General features: G+C 37.4%; 1 protein-coding gene across 1 annotated transcript in view; it reads left to right on the top strand.

Annotated features, from left to right (window-relative positions):
* LOXHD1 (lipoxygenase homology domains 1) overlaps positions 1-17,307 on the top strand; it is a 183,691-nt gene that overhangs the window by 45,681 nt on the left and 120,703 nt on the right. Inside the window, exons 6-8 of the mRNA XM_017951697.3 lie at positions 1,977-2,125; positions 7,452-7,575; positions 10,255-10,505. Coding sequence (XP_017807186.2) covers positions 1,977-2,125; positions 7,452-7,575; positions 10,255-10,505 — 524 coding nt within the window. The remainder of the gene's footprint in view (positions 1-1,976; positions 2,126-7,451; positions 7,576-10,254; positions 10,506-17,307) is intronic.

The raw sequence follows: 17,307 nt of genomic DNA, 5'->3' as shown, positions 1-17,307 counted from the left end.
TAAAAACTCTTTTTAATCTCAATTTAGAGATGGGATTTCATAAACAATTCATTAAAAGCCCAAGCAGCAAAGGAAAATATTGATAAATTGAGGTCTATTAAAACAAGAAAAATGTATGATGAACATAGGCAAACAAGACAAGAGAAAAATGGAATAAAAGATATAAACAGAAAAATTACAGAAGAGCAAAGCCTAAATGGCCAAAATATATTCATGAACATATTCTCAAACTCCCCAAATAAATAGGGGAATGCAAATTGAAACCACAACAAGATACTATTGGGTACACACTGAATAAAAATTTTAAAAAATATGTTAATAATGATTGTGGGGAATAGGAATCTTCATATACTACTGGTGGTAATTAATGTGGTACAACCATTTTTGGAGGTAAATTTTGCAACATCTAATAAACTGAAGATGAGCACACCTTCAGGTCCAGAAACTGGAGGTGTCTATTCAGAGCTGCTCTTACGAATGTGCAGTAGGAGATGGGTACAGAAGAGTCCATTTCAGTGCTGTTTGCAATAGTAAAAAATTAGAAGTAACCTAAATGTCCATCAGGAGAAGAATGCATAGACAACAGCATTTCCTTCATTCAATGACTATTATATAGCAGTCAGATGAATAAACTAAAGTTATGACAATCATCAAGGTACTCTCAAAAGGATAACATTAACTGAGAAAAAGCAAGTAGCATAAGGGTATGTGACAATGATAACGGGAACAATAGCAACCACCTCAGCAGCAATGGTAATACAATAGTGACTACCACACTTCAGGAGCCATCCTAAGTGCTGTTTGTGTATTAACTGAGCCAATCTCACAGCAAAATCCTATGAGGGAGGCACTGTTATTATCTCCATACATTCATCTGTTATACTGTTATTATCTCCATACATTCATCCGTTGTACAGATGAATAATTTGAGGTAAAGAAGTGTATACTATGATACTATTTATGTAAAATTCTAAAACATGCATAAATAGTATATCTTCTTTATAGATACATATGCAAACAAAAATTCTTGGGAATGATATATACCAAGTTGAAGATAATGTTTATTTTGGGAAAGGAGTAGAAGGGAAGAGATAGACAGTGAAGCCTTAGACATATCTCTCATGTTTTACATCCTTAAGAAATGAGAAAGGTCTGGAGAAAACTGGACAAAATGTTAATATCTGTTATCTCTCTTAAATCTGGATGGTGGGTACATGAATGTCTTATATTATTTTATGTATGTTTTGTCACAATTTAAAATTAAAAAAAATGAAAAGAAAGGACACAGGATGGTTTAAGCAAAAATTGGTGCCTACATAAGACTTGTAGATACACAATAATGGAAAGTTGCAGAGCAGAAAGAACAAGTTAAAATTTGAGTCCTAACTATGTGCTTATAACCTGTGTGACTTTTGGCAAGTTATTTAACTTCTCTAAGTCTCTGCTTCTTCATCTGCAAGACAGAGTTAATAATATCTCCTTCTTGAATTGTGGTGAGGAATAAATGAAAGTAAAAACCAAAACTATGTTAAACAACCAGCAGCATCTGATAGTATTAATACTTACCAGCACTATTTTCCAGAAAAGGAGTCAGATCTAAGGAAATCTGTAGGCTGAATACCAACAGCCCCTTTACCAACTGCCATGGCTATTGTTCCAATTCAGGACAAGCAACTGGCAAAAGCAAGGCAGGGTCCTAGATCTAGAGATGGGGGTACAAATCGGTTTAGTAGGATCGGGACTCCAGAGTAAGGGAGAAATCAAAAGCTCAGTTATAGGACCTGGGCACAAGCCACACATGAAGCAAACCTCTGCCTTGTTCAGAGACTGGAGGGATGTAAGGAGCCCTTAGATCTCAGGAGGAAGTTGCCCTTGTTGACTTTGGAAGAGCATCTTTCAGTGGGCGGACCATGAAGGCTTGGAAATTCTTTTCTTCTGGTCTTTTTGTAATTTCTTTTGTGTGTCTGCGCATACAGGGGAGCGTAGGCTAGAAAATGAAAAGGACAACTTTGAAAAGGGAGCTGAAGACAGGTTCATCCTGGATGCCCCAGATTTGGGGCAACTGATGAAGATCAATGTTGGCCACAACAATAAGGGGGGATCTGCAGGTTGGTTCCTGTCCAAGGTGAGTTCAGCTGCTTCTCTGTGGTCCCTGTGGCCTTGGAAGGGGGGCTTCTTGTTCTTCAGAGGGTTGTATCTCAGCCCCAACTTCCCTCTCTAGGTCCATCTGCATTCACTCTTCTACCTAAGCCAGATGGCCAGTCATTCTGTCCTCCTTATAGTCTCTAAGACTTCACCCATGTTATCATCTTCATACGAAGCCCAGTAATTTCTTTCTTTCTTTCTCTCTCTCTCTTCTTTTTTTTTAGGGTACATGTGCACAATGTGCAGGTTTGTTACATAGGTATACTAGGTATACATGTGCCATGTTGGTTTGCTGCACCCATCAACTCGTCATTTACACTAGGTATTTCTCCTAATGCTATCCCTTCCCCAATACCCCACCCCCTGACAAGCCCTGGTGTGTGATGTTCCCCTCCCTGTGTCCAAGTGATCTCATTGTTCAATTCCCACCTATGAGTGGGAACATGTGGTGTTTGGTTTTCCGTCCTTGTGATAGTTTGCTGAGAATGACAGTCTCCAGCTTCATCCATGTCCATGCAAAAGACATGAACTCATCCTTTTCTATAGGAAGCCCAGTACTTTCATCTGAACCTAGCTAGGGCCTATTCATTGGAACTTCTGGCTACATTTCACTGGCCAAATATGTATCAGGTGGACACCCTAGCTGCAGTGAAAACTGGGAAATCAGGTGGTTAGCTTTCAGCCTGTAGAATAGAAGTGGACTAAGAAGGTGATTGGAAAGGGTGTTGAGTGAGCATCCTAGTGATGGCCACACTTCTTTTCATAATTAGTCTGAAAGTTCCTTGAGGCACCTCCCTAGCTCTTGGCATGGGACTGGGCATTGAATCAACAAAGGAGGAAATGCCCAAATTCCTTTGGAAAGGAAGGGCTTGCCTGATCCTAAGAGCAGCAAACCTGGTACTGAACAGGGTACCAGGAGGCTAAGTGGAACTGCTGCTTGGATTGGAGAAGAAATAGGGCGGGAGTCCAGAATCCAAATAGCCGATACACCAGTGTGTTTTCAAGTGGTTTTCTATTTAGCTGGGCAAAGTGGGAAGAGGAGGCCTGTGCATTTTATGACCTCAGCCAGGGTGGGCCACAGAACAGGTACCTTGAAGTCCACTTCCTTCATTCTGAAAAGGAAGACAGTAGAGTGAAAACACAAGCTTTAGTGGATGCAGCTTTGAAGGGTGAACAGTTTCACCCTCTTGAACTCAGGTTCCTTCTTGGTCACATGGGTGCATTGTGCTCTCAGGAAAGTTTTCCAAGGAGGCAGGTTCACATGCCAAGATGTGCTTCTTTGTTTCTTTGTTGCCTTCAGTCTCAAAGGGCAGCTTGGCAAGGTGTGAAATCTATGGGTGAAAACACTTTTTTTCCTTTAAAACTTTGTGGATTCTATTCCATTAAATTCTGAAATTTGATATTGAGGCCAAGTAGACTTTCGTTTCTTTCTGGGTAACCTAATTTTTTTTCCTGCCAGATGCTTGCAGATGTTTTTCTTTATATTAATTCAAAAGTCTTGCCAGACAGCATCCAGGAGTGGGGCCTATGTTAGCCCGCCCTTCCTTCCTTTCTTCCTTCCTTCCTTCCTCCCTTCCTTCCTTCCTTCCTTCTTTCCTTCCTTCCTTCCTTCCTTCCTCCCATGTTTGTTTTTAATTTCTCTGGAACACAGTATGTGTTTTCTATCTGATGGGCAGGCTATTTGTTATTCATTTATTATTTATAATTAATTTATTTATAGGTCAGAAAAGAGATTTCTTATTGTATGTTAGATTCTTGCTTGGGTGGCATTTGTTCTGGTCTCTTCCTCAGGACAGCCAATTGCCTGCCTATTGGATTTCCATTCTCTATCTTTCAAAACTGGCATCTTCCCCTTTACTCCCCTTTACTGCTGTCATCTCTACTTTTTTTATTCCTTGAGAACTTGTCAAATTCCCACCACATCATTGATTTGCTGTTCCACACTGAGTTCCACCTCTTTCTCCTGTCAATGTGTATTTCAATTCTGAATGTATTTCTTTTAATTATTTTTTTCTTACAAAATGAATACATGTCCATCATAAAACATTTAGGAAATACAAATAAACAACAAAAAAACCACTCATAATTTTACCAACCAAACATAACCAGTTAATATTTTGATGAATATCCTCTAGCCATTTTTCTATTAATAGATATATTAATATATATATCACTTTTTAAAATATAGGGTCATAAAGAATACAATATTTTACAAACTTGTTTTCATTTTTAAATATAGCATGCATATGTCCCCATGTTATTTAAATATAATAACCTGGTTATTTTACAATATAATTTTACTATATATATATATATTTTTTTTGAGATGGAGTGTTGCTTTGTCACTGAGACTGGAGTGCAGTGGTGCAATCTCGGCTTACTGCAATCTCTGCCTCCCAGGTTCAAGCAATTCTCCTGCCTCAGCTCCCAAGTAGCTGGGATTACAGGTGCCCACCACTATGCATAGCTAATTTTTGTAGTTTTAGTAGAGACAGGGTTTCACCATGTTGACCAGGCTGGTCTCAAACTCCTGACCTTAAGTGATATGCCCGCCTCAACCTCTGAAAGTGCTAGGTTTACAGGTGTGAGCCACTGCGCCTGGCTACAATGTAATTTTTAATGACTGAAATAAGTGTTTTAGATCTACCATGACTTATTAAATCAGTCTCCTTTTGTCAAATGTTTCTATTTTTTCCTCAAAATTATTGTATAATTATGCTATATACTGTATATTATATAATATATAAAATGTATATTATGCTGTACAGGTTGAATATATCTTAATATATTCAATTCAGGTTGAATGCTTGGGACCAGAAGTGTTTCAGATTTCAGGTCTTTTTGAATTTGGAATATTTGCATATACATAATGAGATATCTTGGGATGGGACCCAAGTCTAAACATGAAATCCATTTGTTTCATATACACCTTATGCAAATAGCCTGAAGGTAATTCAACATAATATTTGTTAATACTTTGTTACATGAAGCAGAGTTCTGACTGCGTTTGGACTGTGACCCCTCATATAAGGTCTGGTGTGGAATTTTCTACTTTTGGTGTGTTGTCAGCACTCAAAAACTTTTGGACTTTGGAGCATTTTGGATTTCGGGTTTCAGATTAGGTATGTTCAACCTGTGTGTATATATATACAGTATACTATTATACTATAAATAGTGCTGTGACAAACATTCTTGCCTTATCTTTATGTAAATCTATGATTATTTCTTACAGTAAATTCTCAGGAGTTGGTGAAAGAACAGGCAGAATTTTGAGAACTTTGAACTATTTGCTGCTGTATAGTTTTATTTTTCTTGATTCCCTTTCTTAGTTATTTTTTAATCTCATCTGATTGCCTTTTTATGGTAGTCTCATCTGTCTTTAAAGATATTTACTCCTATTTCATAAAGACTAAATCTTCTTATATTCTCTTAAGCACATCAGTTGAATGGTGTGAGTTCTTTTGGTGTGTCCCATATTAGGTTCTTTCCAGAGTTCTGCCCTTCCTCTGATTCTTTGGAATGATTTCTGTCTTTGATTCAAGAATTTGCAAGGCCTTAAGTTGGTGTATTCCCTTTACCCAACCTCAAATGAGGTGGGTCTTGTTCAGACTTGGTATCTGACAATAGTCAAGCTGCCCCTGAAACATAGGGCATGCTTATTAAATCTCCCATCTTCCTACTCCTCCTCTCCTCTTCTTCCTCCCACTTCTATTTTCATTCTTGGCTCCAGTTGGGTAATAACCAAACTCCCATCTCACATCCAGGGTTGATTGGAGGCTCTTAGTCCAATTCTTAGATCCTGGATGGTACTGTCCTGGTATAGCTCTGCCCTGATGTGTTGATCATTTCTTTTCTTATTCCTATTGCCTGAGTCTTTGATACAAGTTGGTTGCATTTTATGCAAGAGATGCATTCCTAAAAATCTATCTATTTATCTATCTATCTATCTATCTATCTATCTATCTATCTATCTATCTACCTACCTACCTACCTACCTACCTACCTACCTACCTACCTACCTATCTATCTATTCTTTTGAGATGGAGTCTCATTCTGTCGCCCTGACTGGAGTGCAGTGGCATGATCTTGGCTCACTGCAAGCTCTGCCTCCTGAGTTTGCACCATTCGCCTGCCTCAGCCTCCCGAGTAGCTGGGACTACAGGTGCCCACCACCACGCCTGGCTAATTTTTTTGTATTTTTAGCAGAAACGGGGTTTCACCGTGTTAGCCAGGATGGTCTTGATCTCCTGACCTCATGATCCGCCCGCCCCAAAGTGCTGGAACTACAGGCGTGAGCCCACACCCGGTTAAAATCTATATGCTTTGAAATTCATTTGAGACAGAATTTTCTGCAGGAATAATGTAAAGCAGAGGGTTGTGCACTTTGAACATATATAGAGAGAACCATGAAGGTGTGTTTTTGTTCTAATGCTTTTGTTTTTTACAGTATAGTCTTCAATATTTTACAAAGCTACCAGATGCTTGCTTAGTCTTGGTAGCATTTTATCATCGTAATCCTGTTCTAAAGTGATCAAATTTTTAAAACAAATTTCATTGTGTATATTTAAGGTGTATAACATGATGTTATGAGATACATATGGATAGTAAAAAGGTTACTACCCATATTGTGTTATGACTGGAGAACACATTCTAGCTATTAACAATTCTACTTATCCTAGAGCAAGTTTTCAGTTGGATCTTCCGGGCACATTTTGAGAGGGCCCCTCAGCCCATTGGTGTATTCTAGAAGGCACACTTATTTCAGCCTCACTAACTTAGCTCACATGGAAGTCCCTGAGGGAGGCATCATAGATTCCATTAGCCTTACTGTTGGTGGCTGATGTTTTCTGAACTGATCATAAGATCCTAGGATTCGGGCTCGCAGTTCCTCTTGCATGGGCTCTGCTTCTCACCAATAAGGTCAGAATCCCAACCTTCAGCCTGTGAGGACAGTGATGATTTTGTCATAGTTTGTAAATCCAGACTTCCAGTTCTTGTGACCAGTCTCACAGTTCACATGCTGCCAAATTGTTTGCTTCAATTTAAAAAATGACCTGCAGCAGTGGAGGGAGCACTGTCTCAGTAATTCAAGTCAGAAGGTAATTGCCAGTCATTCCTGTGTGATTCTAGGCTTTACCAGGTATCCTGGACACAGTTGTGTCCTTGTGATAAGCTTTCCTTGGGCCATGAAGCTGATACTGGTATATTCTTAAAGTAGACTCAAGTGATTGGAAGATTGGATTAGATCTCCAGGTGCACCCTCAACAACACTTATCTACATCCCTGTCCCCTCTTCTCCTTCCCAGATTGTCATTGAAGATATTGGGAACAAAAGAAAATATGACTTCCCCCTTAACCGCTGGCTGGCCTTGGACGAAGACGATGGCAAAATCCAAAGGGATATCTTAGTGGGCGGAGCTGAGACCACAGGTAGATTTGAAGAAAGGGGAGGCTCTTTTAGGTATTTTACTTTCTGCCTAAGGATTGGTGTTGGCATCTGTGGGGCTGGAGGCCTGTGATCAAACAGGAGCCAGCTGGGTCTGCAGACAGCATTCTTCCTGCTCCTGAAACTGTTCTGTCCCACTGGGTTGCAGCCTGGGGCTCTGTTGTTGCCAGAGAGTCTGGGGGATGCTGCTAAGCAGATGCCAACTGCCCAGGGCAAAGGAAGGTATCCATAGGATGAAGCCAGAATGTGAATTTCTGACAAGCATGGATGTTTCCCAGGACATTGATTGACTCTGAACTCTTCCTGATATTGAGTGCTTAGTATATGCCAGGCCTTCTTCTAGGTAGATACCTGACCCGCATGGTGTCCTTCAATCCTCACAACCACTCAATAAGGTAGGAACTGTTATTGTTTCCATCTCACAGATGAGGAAACTGAGGCACATGGAAGAGCCTTGTCCAAGGGCACACAGCAGGCAAGTGATAGATTCAGGATTTGGTCTGCTTCCTAAAGCCCTAATCTCTATGAATTCCACAGAAAACTTCCAATGCCCAACATGGCAGTCATGGTCATGGATGTTCTAGAAAATCAACGTTGATATTGTGAACATCTGAGAATATTCTCTGCTGCAGAACCTCCCATGACTCACCATGGGAGAAAATCCATGTTCTGTAGCATAATGTACAAATTTCTCCACAATTTGGCTCCATTTATCTTACCTACAGAGTCTTCCCACACCCTCTCTCCCACTGCACATTCACACCTTCTTTCTCCCCTCCATCTTGTTCCCATGCCTTCCCTCTCCTCTCAACTCCCTGCTTGCCTTGCTCTTTCTCTCTCTGTATCCTTGGAACCTGCCTTCTCCTCATCCTGCAAGGCCTTTTCTCTTCTTTCTGCCTCTCAAATTCCTGATCCCAGTCACTTCCTCTGAGCCTTCCCTGACCTTCTCTGGCCTGGGTAACTTCTCCCTTCTTTGGCTCTATGCATCCTTGGCAGACCTTTATTGCTGCTGTTTAGAAGACTAAATGCTCCTCTACTCCAGTGCTTTTCAACCTCAGCATTGTGACCTGATCATTGTGAGGTGTGGTACAAGTCATCTACAGATGAAAGTTTGCAGTTTACTTAAAAACATGCTTGAATAGAATTAACATAATCCTATTGAATGTGTGAATATTATATGTCTCCTAGTGATAGAAGAAGAGCAGAAATGATAACAGCTGGGAATTGATTATATCCTAAACCATAGAAGTATGTCTGATGTGGGGACACCATTTCTCCATGCATCTTAGAGAAATAAAGCTCGAGACTTTTTTTTTTTTTTTTTTCCTAGAGCAGTGGCCATTCCTTTTTATTTATTTACTCCCCAAAGGCCTGGCATCTAGTAAGCACTCAATAAATGCTGAACAAAAGAAAATGTAAGTTTAAGAATGAATGATGCACCCATGTAGTTGCATGTATTATCACTCAAAGAAATTTGGGATTTTTATTTCTCTGAGGTTATGGGATAAGAGTGTGACGTACAGTAGGGTGAGGGATGGGTGGGGGAATTAACAAGGCTTAAAGTGACAACTGCCTTAGACCCCAGGACAGAATTAAAGAATGTAGGCCAGGTATGGTGGCTCACGCCTGTAATCCCACCACTTTGGGAGGCCGAGGTAGGTGGATCACTTGAGACCAGGAGTTCGAGACCAGCCTGGCCAACATGGCGAAACGCTGTCTCTACTAAAAATACAAAAATTAACCAAGTTGGTGGCACACATCTGTAATCCCAGTCACTCAGGAGGCTGAGACACGAGAATCACTTGAGCCTGGGAAGTAGAGGTTGCAGGGAACTGAGATCGCACCACTAGACTCCAGCCTGGGTGACAGAGTGAGACTCTGTCTCAAAAAAAAAAAAAAAAAAAAAAAAAAAAAAAAAAAAAAAAGAAAAAAGAAAAGAAAATCTAGGCCAGTTCTTAGCAGAATTGCCTGTCCAAATGTTTGCCTTTGGTATTTTCTTTTACTTCACCCTGTCGCAGAGTTTAATCTCCCTTTGCTAGTTCTTCCTCAGAATTCTATGTCCTCATATTGCCTCCTGATAGACCATAACCTCAAATGGCCCAACCAACAATGTTTTCTCTCTCCCTCAATCCTCCCTCACCCTACCACATCAGGCAGCAAAGGAGGACATTAATGTCCTCTATTAAAAGTTATGTTTTTAAGTTATCAGCAAAAGAGCAAGCGAAATGAATCAGATAGCCCTGAATATAAATCTCCATTAATGGAGTTGACTATTATAATTAGATTAGACATAACAGAATTCATCTGGCAGCTATTAATAATGTAGGCATGGTAATTATCATTAATAATAAGTACTATTCTTAGCCAACCCGAGTTCCTCCTTCTCTTTGTTAGTTTCCTGTAATCAGCACTGACAGCTTCCTGTAATAATATGTGCAGTTTATTCTCAAACTCAGATGCATTGGACACACAAACTCTGGAAAAGACGAAATGAAGTCGAGAGGGACATTAGGTGGCATCTGGAGGAATAGGACATGATGGGGAAAGAGGATGTGTGGAGGAGGAGGGCTTTGGGGGTGTCGTAACCAGGAAGGGGAGGAAGGGGTGGGATATTATGATGCAGCTCACATTGAACACTCTCTTTCCTGTTGTTTCCACACCAGCTATTACGTATATTGTCACCGTCTTCACTGGGGATGTCCGAGGGGCTGGTACCAAATCCAAAATCTACTTGGTCATGTATGGGGCCAGAGGGAATAAGAACAGTGGGAAAATCTTCCTGGAGGGCGGCGTGTTTGACCGAGGCCGCACAGACATCTTCCACATCGAGCTGGCTGTCCTCCTTAGCCCCCTGAGTCGGGTCTCCATCGGGCATGGCAATGTGGGTGTCAACAGAGGCTGGTACTGTGAGAAGGTAAGGGATGCCCCTGAAGACAGCCTTCCCTGATTCAACCCCTCTCCTCTTTAACTTGCAAGTAAAAACTTTAACCTGAATCCTACTTCCTCTGAACTAGTTACAGAGTGCATGGGCAATCTCTTTCACTGGGCCTTTTGGGTGGTTATGTGTCCATCTATCTTGCCTCAAGGGTGGTCAGGAACAGGGGCTGTTCTGTACATGCATCCAAGGGCCAAGCAGGACAGGTTATCCAGAGGTGTTCAGTTGGTGGTTATGATTATCCTGATTCCTGGTGTAGTGTTTCACTCAGCTTATAAATCTTTCAATCAATAAGTATTTTAAAGTATATGTTTTTATTGTGGGATACTTATACTTTAAAGAATTATATATTAATAACTGTCTGACATAGGGAATGTTAAAAAGCAAACCTTAATTTTGTCTATCACACAGCTTGAGAGAGAGAACATTCGAGATGCTTTTGAAACTCCTCTGTGTCCTTCCACAGTCATATAGTCCTCTTTCCCTCAAAGGGCACATACTATTATGAATTTTGTCTATGTATAAACTTGTATTGTTTGTAACTGGCAATTTTTATCCCTCCCTCCCTCCCTCCCTCCCTCCCTCCCTCCCTTCCTTTCTTCCTTCCTTCCTTCCTTTTGTTTTATTTTTGGACAGAGTTTCACTTCTGTCACCCAGGCTGGAGGGCAATGGCACGATCTCAGCTCACTGCAACCTCCACCTCCTAGGTTCAAGTGATTCTCCTGCCTCAGCCTCCCAAGTAGCTGGGATTACAGGCATGCACCACCATGCCTGGCTAATTTTGTATTTTTGGTAGAGATGGGGTTTCACCATGTTGGCCAGGCTGGTCTTGAACTCCTGACTTCAGGTGATCTGCCTGCCTCGGCCTCCCAAAGTGCTGGGATTACAGGAGTGAGCCACCGCACCTGGCCATAACTGTCAATTTTCACTTAACATTATGTTTTAGAGATTTGTCCAAATGGTAACAGAAGCTGTAGTTCATCCATTTCCCTGCTGCAAAGTATTTATTTGTCCATTCTTCTGTTAGCAATCTTGCCATGAAGTTCTTGTACATGTATCTTTGTAGAAGTGTGCAAGAGCTTCTCAGAATGAAAGTGCTAGGTCACAGGGCAAGCGAATCTTCAGCTTTATAGGATAACTGTTACTTCCGAAGTATTCCAGATTGTTTTCCAAAATAGTTGCACCATTTTACTCTCCTGCCAGCCATGTGTAAGAGATATTTTGTTTTATACATTCTTGTAAATGAATTTTTAATTTTCACCATTTTGGAGGTTGTAAAATGATCCTGTTGTGGTTTTAATTCTTACTTTTATGATTACTACCAAGGTTGAATGTGTGTTTTTTTCTTTATTGGCCATTCATGTTTCTTTTTATGTAAAATGTCTGTTCATGTCTTTTACTGATTTTCCTATTGACCAATCTATCTTTGGATTTATTTTTAGGAGTTTTAAAATTTAATCTGGATATTAATCCTTTGTTGATAATATATGTTCAAATATTTTCTCATAGTTTGTGATGTTCTTTGAGTAAGATTTAAAAGTATTTAGTTTATCAATCTTTTCGTTTATGACTAATGTATTTGGTATTATTGAAAGAAATCTACTTATTTCAGAGCTATGAAGACATTCTCCTGTATCCTTTTCTAAAAACTGTTGTTTTAATTTTTCCATTTATGTTTTTAAAATGCTAGGAATTGAATTTTGTGAGGGAGAAATTCAATATTATTTTTTTCCATGTAGATATGCAAATGTTCCAGCAACATTTATTGAAGAGTTTTTAAAACTTGACCAAGGTTAAGAATCACCTGGAATTCTTATTAAAAATAGATTCCTAGGCTCTAATTCAGAGCAAATGAGTCAGAATTTACAGGTAATCTGGATATTTAGCAAGTGGTTAGATAATTTTTATCATTGAGAAAGTTTTGGAAGCACTGATTTACTAAATAGTAATTCTTTTCCCACTGTTCTGAAAAGACATTTCTATCACACATAAAATTCACAAAATGCATGGCTTTGCCCCTGAGTTTTCTAGTCTGTTCCATTTATTTAGTTTATTTCTGCACTAATATAACACTCACTATCTTCATTTTTACCTCTTTACTGTCTTAGTATCTGCTGGAGAAATTTGTTCACCTTGTTATTCTTCCTCCAGAATGTTTTGACTATTCATAACCACTTACCCTTCCAAAGAAATCTTTATTTATTTTGCCAAATCCCATGAAGAACAGTGTTGAACAGAATTCATTTGGACCTATAGATTCATTTGAAAGAACTGACACCTTTACTGTATTGACTTTCCCTATCTACGGATATGGTATACTTCTTAAAATTTATGTCTTCTTTAATAGTTTTCAATATAGTTTTATGTTTTTGATAAAGGAATTGCATGTCTGTTAGGTATGTTTAAGAGACCTTATAACTTTTGTTACTATTATAAATGGTATCTCTTTAAAAATTATATTTTCTAACAATTTGTTGCTGATATAGAAATGGAAGTATTTTCTGGACATTTAGTTTACATAAGGCCATTTTGCTAAACTCTATTGTTAATTCTGATAATGTCTCAATAATTATTTGTTTTTTTTCTGTAGGAAGTCAAATTATAAATTATAACAGTTTTTTTAATTTTCAAAGCTTGTAGTTCTTTTTTCTTTTTTGTTTATTTGACCACATGGCCTAAGACCTACAGTACAATACTGAGTAGTAGGATTAATAGTGGATATCTTTATTTTGTTTCTGATTTTAAAGGACCTACTTCTAATATTTTGTTTGGTTGATTTTTTTTTTTTTTGCAAGTTTATGGTAGACATTCTTAGATTAGATCTGTAAAATTCCCTTCTATTTCTATATTGTAAGGAGTTTTCATGATGAATTATTGTTAAATTTTATCTAATGCTTTTCTGCACTTAGTGAGATCGTTGTATGGTCTTTCTTTTTTATTCATTAAGTTGGTGCACTAATATGAGTGCATTTTCAAATAGCAAACTAACTGCTTTTTTATAAGTCAAACTTGGTAATAATAGATTGTTTTACATGTTTTTAGAGTTATTAACATTTAATATAGAATTTTTCTGGCCAGGCGTGGTGACTCAAGCCTGTAATCCCAGCACTTTGGGAGGCCAAGGCGGGCGCATCATGAGGTCAGGAGATTGAGACAGGCTTGGCTAACATGGTGAAACCCCGTCTCTACTAAAAAAAAAAATACAAAATATTAACCGGGCGTGGTAGAGGGCGCCTGTCCCAGCTACTTGGGAGGCTGAGGCAGGAGGATGGCATGAACCCAGGAGGCCGAGCTTCCAGTGAGCCGAGATTGCGCCACTGCACTCCAGCCTGGGTGACAGATCGAGACTCCATCTCAAAAAAAAAAAAAAAAGAATTTTTATATCTATGTTCATGAGTAGCATTGGCCCCTTATTCCTTTCTTATATAATTGTTGATTGGTTGTGATTCTAGAATGAAATGAGAAGTATGTCCTTTCCTAAAAGAGGGTGTATAAAATTGCAGTGATGTTTCCCAAATGTTTGGTTGCAGTCTCCTGCAAAATTGTATAGGTAGGGGTGTGTGTGTGTGGGTGTATGTGTGTGTGTGTGTGTAAAATTATGGATTTTAAAGAGCAGGGTTTTGTTTTGTTCTTCTTTGCTGTTTATAGGAATATTCAGGCTCTTTATTTCTTATTCAATCTGTTTTAATAAGCTTTTTTTGGGAATTTGTACATTTGTAAGTTATCAAATGTATTGACATAAATTTATACACATCCAGTGTTCTCTTATTTTTTAACAACGGATGCATCTTTTATCCTCTGATATAATTATGAACACTCTTTATGTATTATTTATTCATGACTTGTTGCTTTTTAAAAAATATGACTCTTTCAAAAAGTTTATTTAGCTCTTTCAAATAACCAAGTTTTGCTTTGTGTACACTGTTTTAATTCTATTCTCTGCTTTATTGACTTGTATTCTTAACTTTATCTCTGTTTAATTTCTCTGAGTTCCTTTTGTTGTTCTTTTTCTAAATTCTTAAATTGGATTCTTAGCTCATTAATTTTTAGCCTCCTTTTTTTCTCATACAAACATTTGATACTATAATTTTCTCTCAAAGTAGTGCTTTAGCTGCATTTCGTATATTTTATAAAATATCTTTATTCAGTTTAATTGTATTGTTTCATTTTAAAAAGCAGCTTTGTTAAAGTATAATTAACATGAAATAAAATACACACTCTTCTAAAGCATACAGTTCTGTGAGTTTTGATAAATGTACACACCTGTGTAACCATGACTAGAACCAATATATAGAATGTTTCCATCACCCCAAAATGTTTCCTTGTGCTCCTTCACAGCCAATATCCACCACTCTAATCACTAATCTGATTTTAGTCACTAAAGATTAGGTTAGTCTTTTCTAACATTTAATATAAATGAAATCATTTAGCATGTACTTTATGTGTGTTTGTGTCTGACATTTCACTCAGAGTAATGTTTTTGGGATTCATAATGTTGTTTCATGTATTAGTAACTTATTTTTTATTGCTAAGTAGTATTCCATTCTTCGGATATATAGCAATTTGTTTATCCATTTAATTGTTGATGAACATTTGGGTCATTTTCAATTTTGGGGGTTACTATGAATAAAGCTGCTATGAATATTCATGTACAAGTCTTTGAATGGACATGTGTTTCAATTTTGTTGGATAAATACCTAATAATAGAATTTCTGGATCCATGGTAAAGATATGCTTAACTTTTAAAAAATTCCTCCAAACTGTTTTCAAAGTGGCTACATTGTTTTGTATGCCTGCCAACAATATATGAGAATTCCAGTTCTTCCATATCCTTACCATCACTTGGCATTGTCAATCTTTCTATTTTTAGATATGCTCATGGGTGTCTAATTGTGGTTTTAATTTACATTGCCTCCGATGACTAATTATGTTGAACTGTTAAAAATGTGCTTATTGATCATTTGTATATATTCTTATTCTAGTTGCCTTTGCTTATTTTACATTTTTAAATCTTATTAAATTGTAAGAATTCTTTACATATTCTCGATACAACAACTTTTTTGTTAAATACATCGATATATCTGTATTTCCATATCTGTGTGTGTATGTATGAATAATCTCCCACTGTGTAGCTTGCCTTTTCATTTTCTTAACAATGTTTATTGAAAAGCAGAAGTTTTTAATATTGTTGAAAGGCAATTTATCAATTTTTAAAAAATAGTTTGTGCTTGTTTGGGTTCTTATTTATTATTACACTAAAAATTCTTTTGTGACTCATTAGTTATTTTGTGACTCATTATTTTGAAGTATGACTTTTAGTTTCCAAATGCATGTTGTCTTATTATTTAATTTATTTTTAATTTAATATCATTTTATTCAGAAAATACAGCCTATATAATGCCATTTTAAAAAATGCGTTGCAATTTACAATGCATGTTCAATTTGTGTATTGCTCCAAGAGCTGAATTTAAACATTTAATTTTATTTATTAAATTCAGTTTGTTACTTTTGTTATTTGAGTCTTGTTTCCTTACTATCATTTTGTCTGTTTGGTCTGTTAATTACTAATAAATATGTGTTAAAATATCTACTTGTGTGTGTGTGTGTGTGTGTGTGTGTAATCTCTACCACTATTGAAATATTTACCACTAAGGTGGTAGATATTTCTTATAGTAGAACTAACAATTTTTGCTTTATGTAGTTTGAGGCTATGTTACTAAGCATAGAATTATTGTAACTTCCTAATGAATTCAATCTTTATCATTATCCAATCTGATACTATTTATCTCTGAACTGGCAAATTTAGTCTGTTTATGTTTATTGTAATTACTGATATATCTGTTCTGCTTTTACTGTTTCTTTTTTCTTCTTTTAAAATTATTTTGGGTTGACTGTTTTTCCCTATTTCTTTTTTCCCTTTATAGTTATTTTACTGTACATACTTAGTATGGGAAACCCTAAATATAATTGATATGTCTACTCTCTTTTGGCAAATGCAAGAACCTTAGAAATCGCTAATAGTAATAATTCTGTATGCTATTTTTTGCCTAGTATTTTAGCTCCATTTTAAATTATTTTAAAATATACACATTAGATATCATTGTTTTATAGAGTTGTTTGTTCAGATTTACCTACAAGTTTCCCAGTTTGTTTGCTTGTCACTTCATCTTGCATCTAAGACCTTATTTCTGGTGTCAATTTTCTTCTTCCTGAAGAACACCCTTTAGAAGTTTATTTGGTAAAGGTCTATTGTTGGTAAACTCTGATTTTATTCATTTGAAAAATGTTTTTATATCACTCTCATTCTTGAAAAATAATTTTAGGATACTGAATTCTATATTGAGTTTTCCTCCCCAATATCTTCTGGCTTCTGTTAGTCTAATTGCCACTATCTGTTTTTTCTATCCAGATGCTCTTAAGATCTTGGTTTTCGTATTCCCTGCTTCTCCTCAATATGTCTATGTGTGCATTTATTACTATTTATCCTGACTGTGACCAAGCTTATGGTAACTATTTCTTAGGTAAAACTATTATTATTTTCTGTCTAGAGCAAAGACAAAAAAAGGTAGGCTTCTCTTTGCAGATTTTTCCCTATCTACCTTTTGTCTAAAGGAGCAGTCCTTCACATATTTCTGCTTATTCAGTGTTTCCAGTTTGGAATCTCCATTTTGTAAAGCCCATGGCCTAGTTTCCCGCATCCTCACGTGGCTATTAATTTCCTGGTCTCTGAGTGCCTGGGATTGTCTTTTGCTGCAGTGCAGCACCAACTTTAGCATTCACA

The sequence above is a fragment of the Papio anubis genome, chromosome 19, assembly GCF_008728515.1.
Source record: "Papio anubis isolate 15944 chromosome 19, Panubis1.0, whole genome shotgun sequence".
NCBI lineage: Eukaryota > Metazoa > Chordata > Mammalia > Primates > Cercopithecidae > Papio > Papio anubis.
The sequence above is the reverse complement of the archived record's forward strand: the minus strand, read 5'-3'. Positions and strand labels throughout refer to the sequence as shown.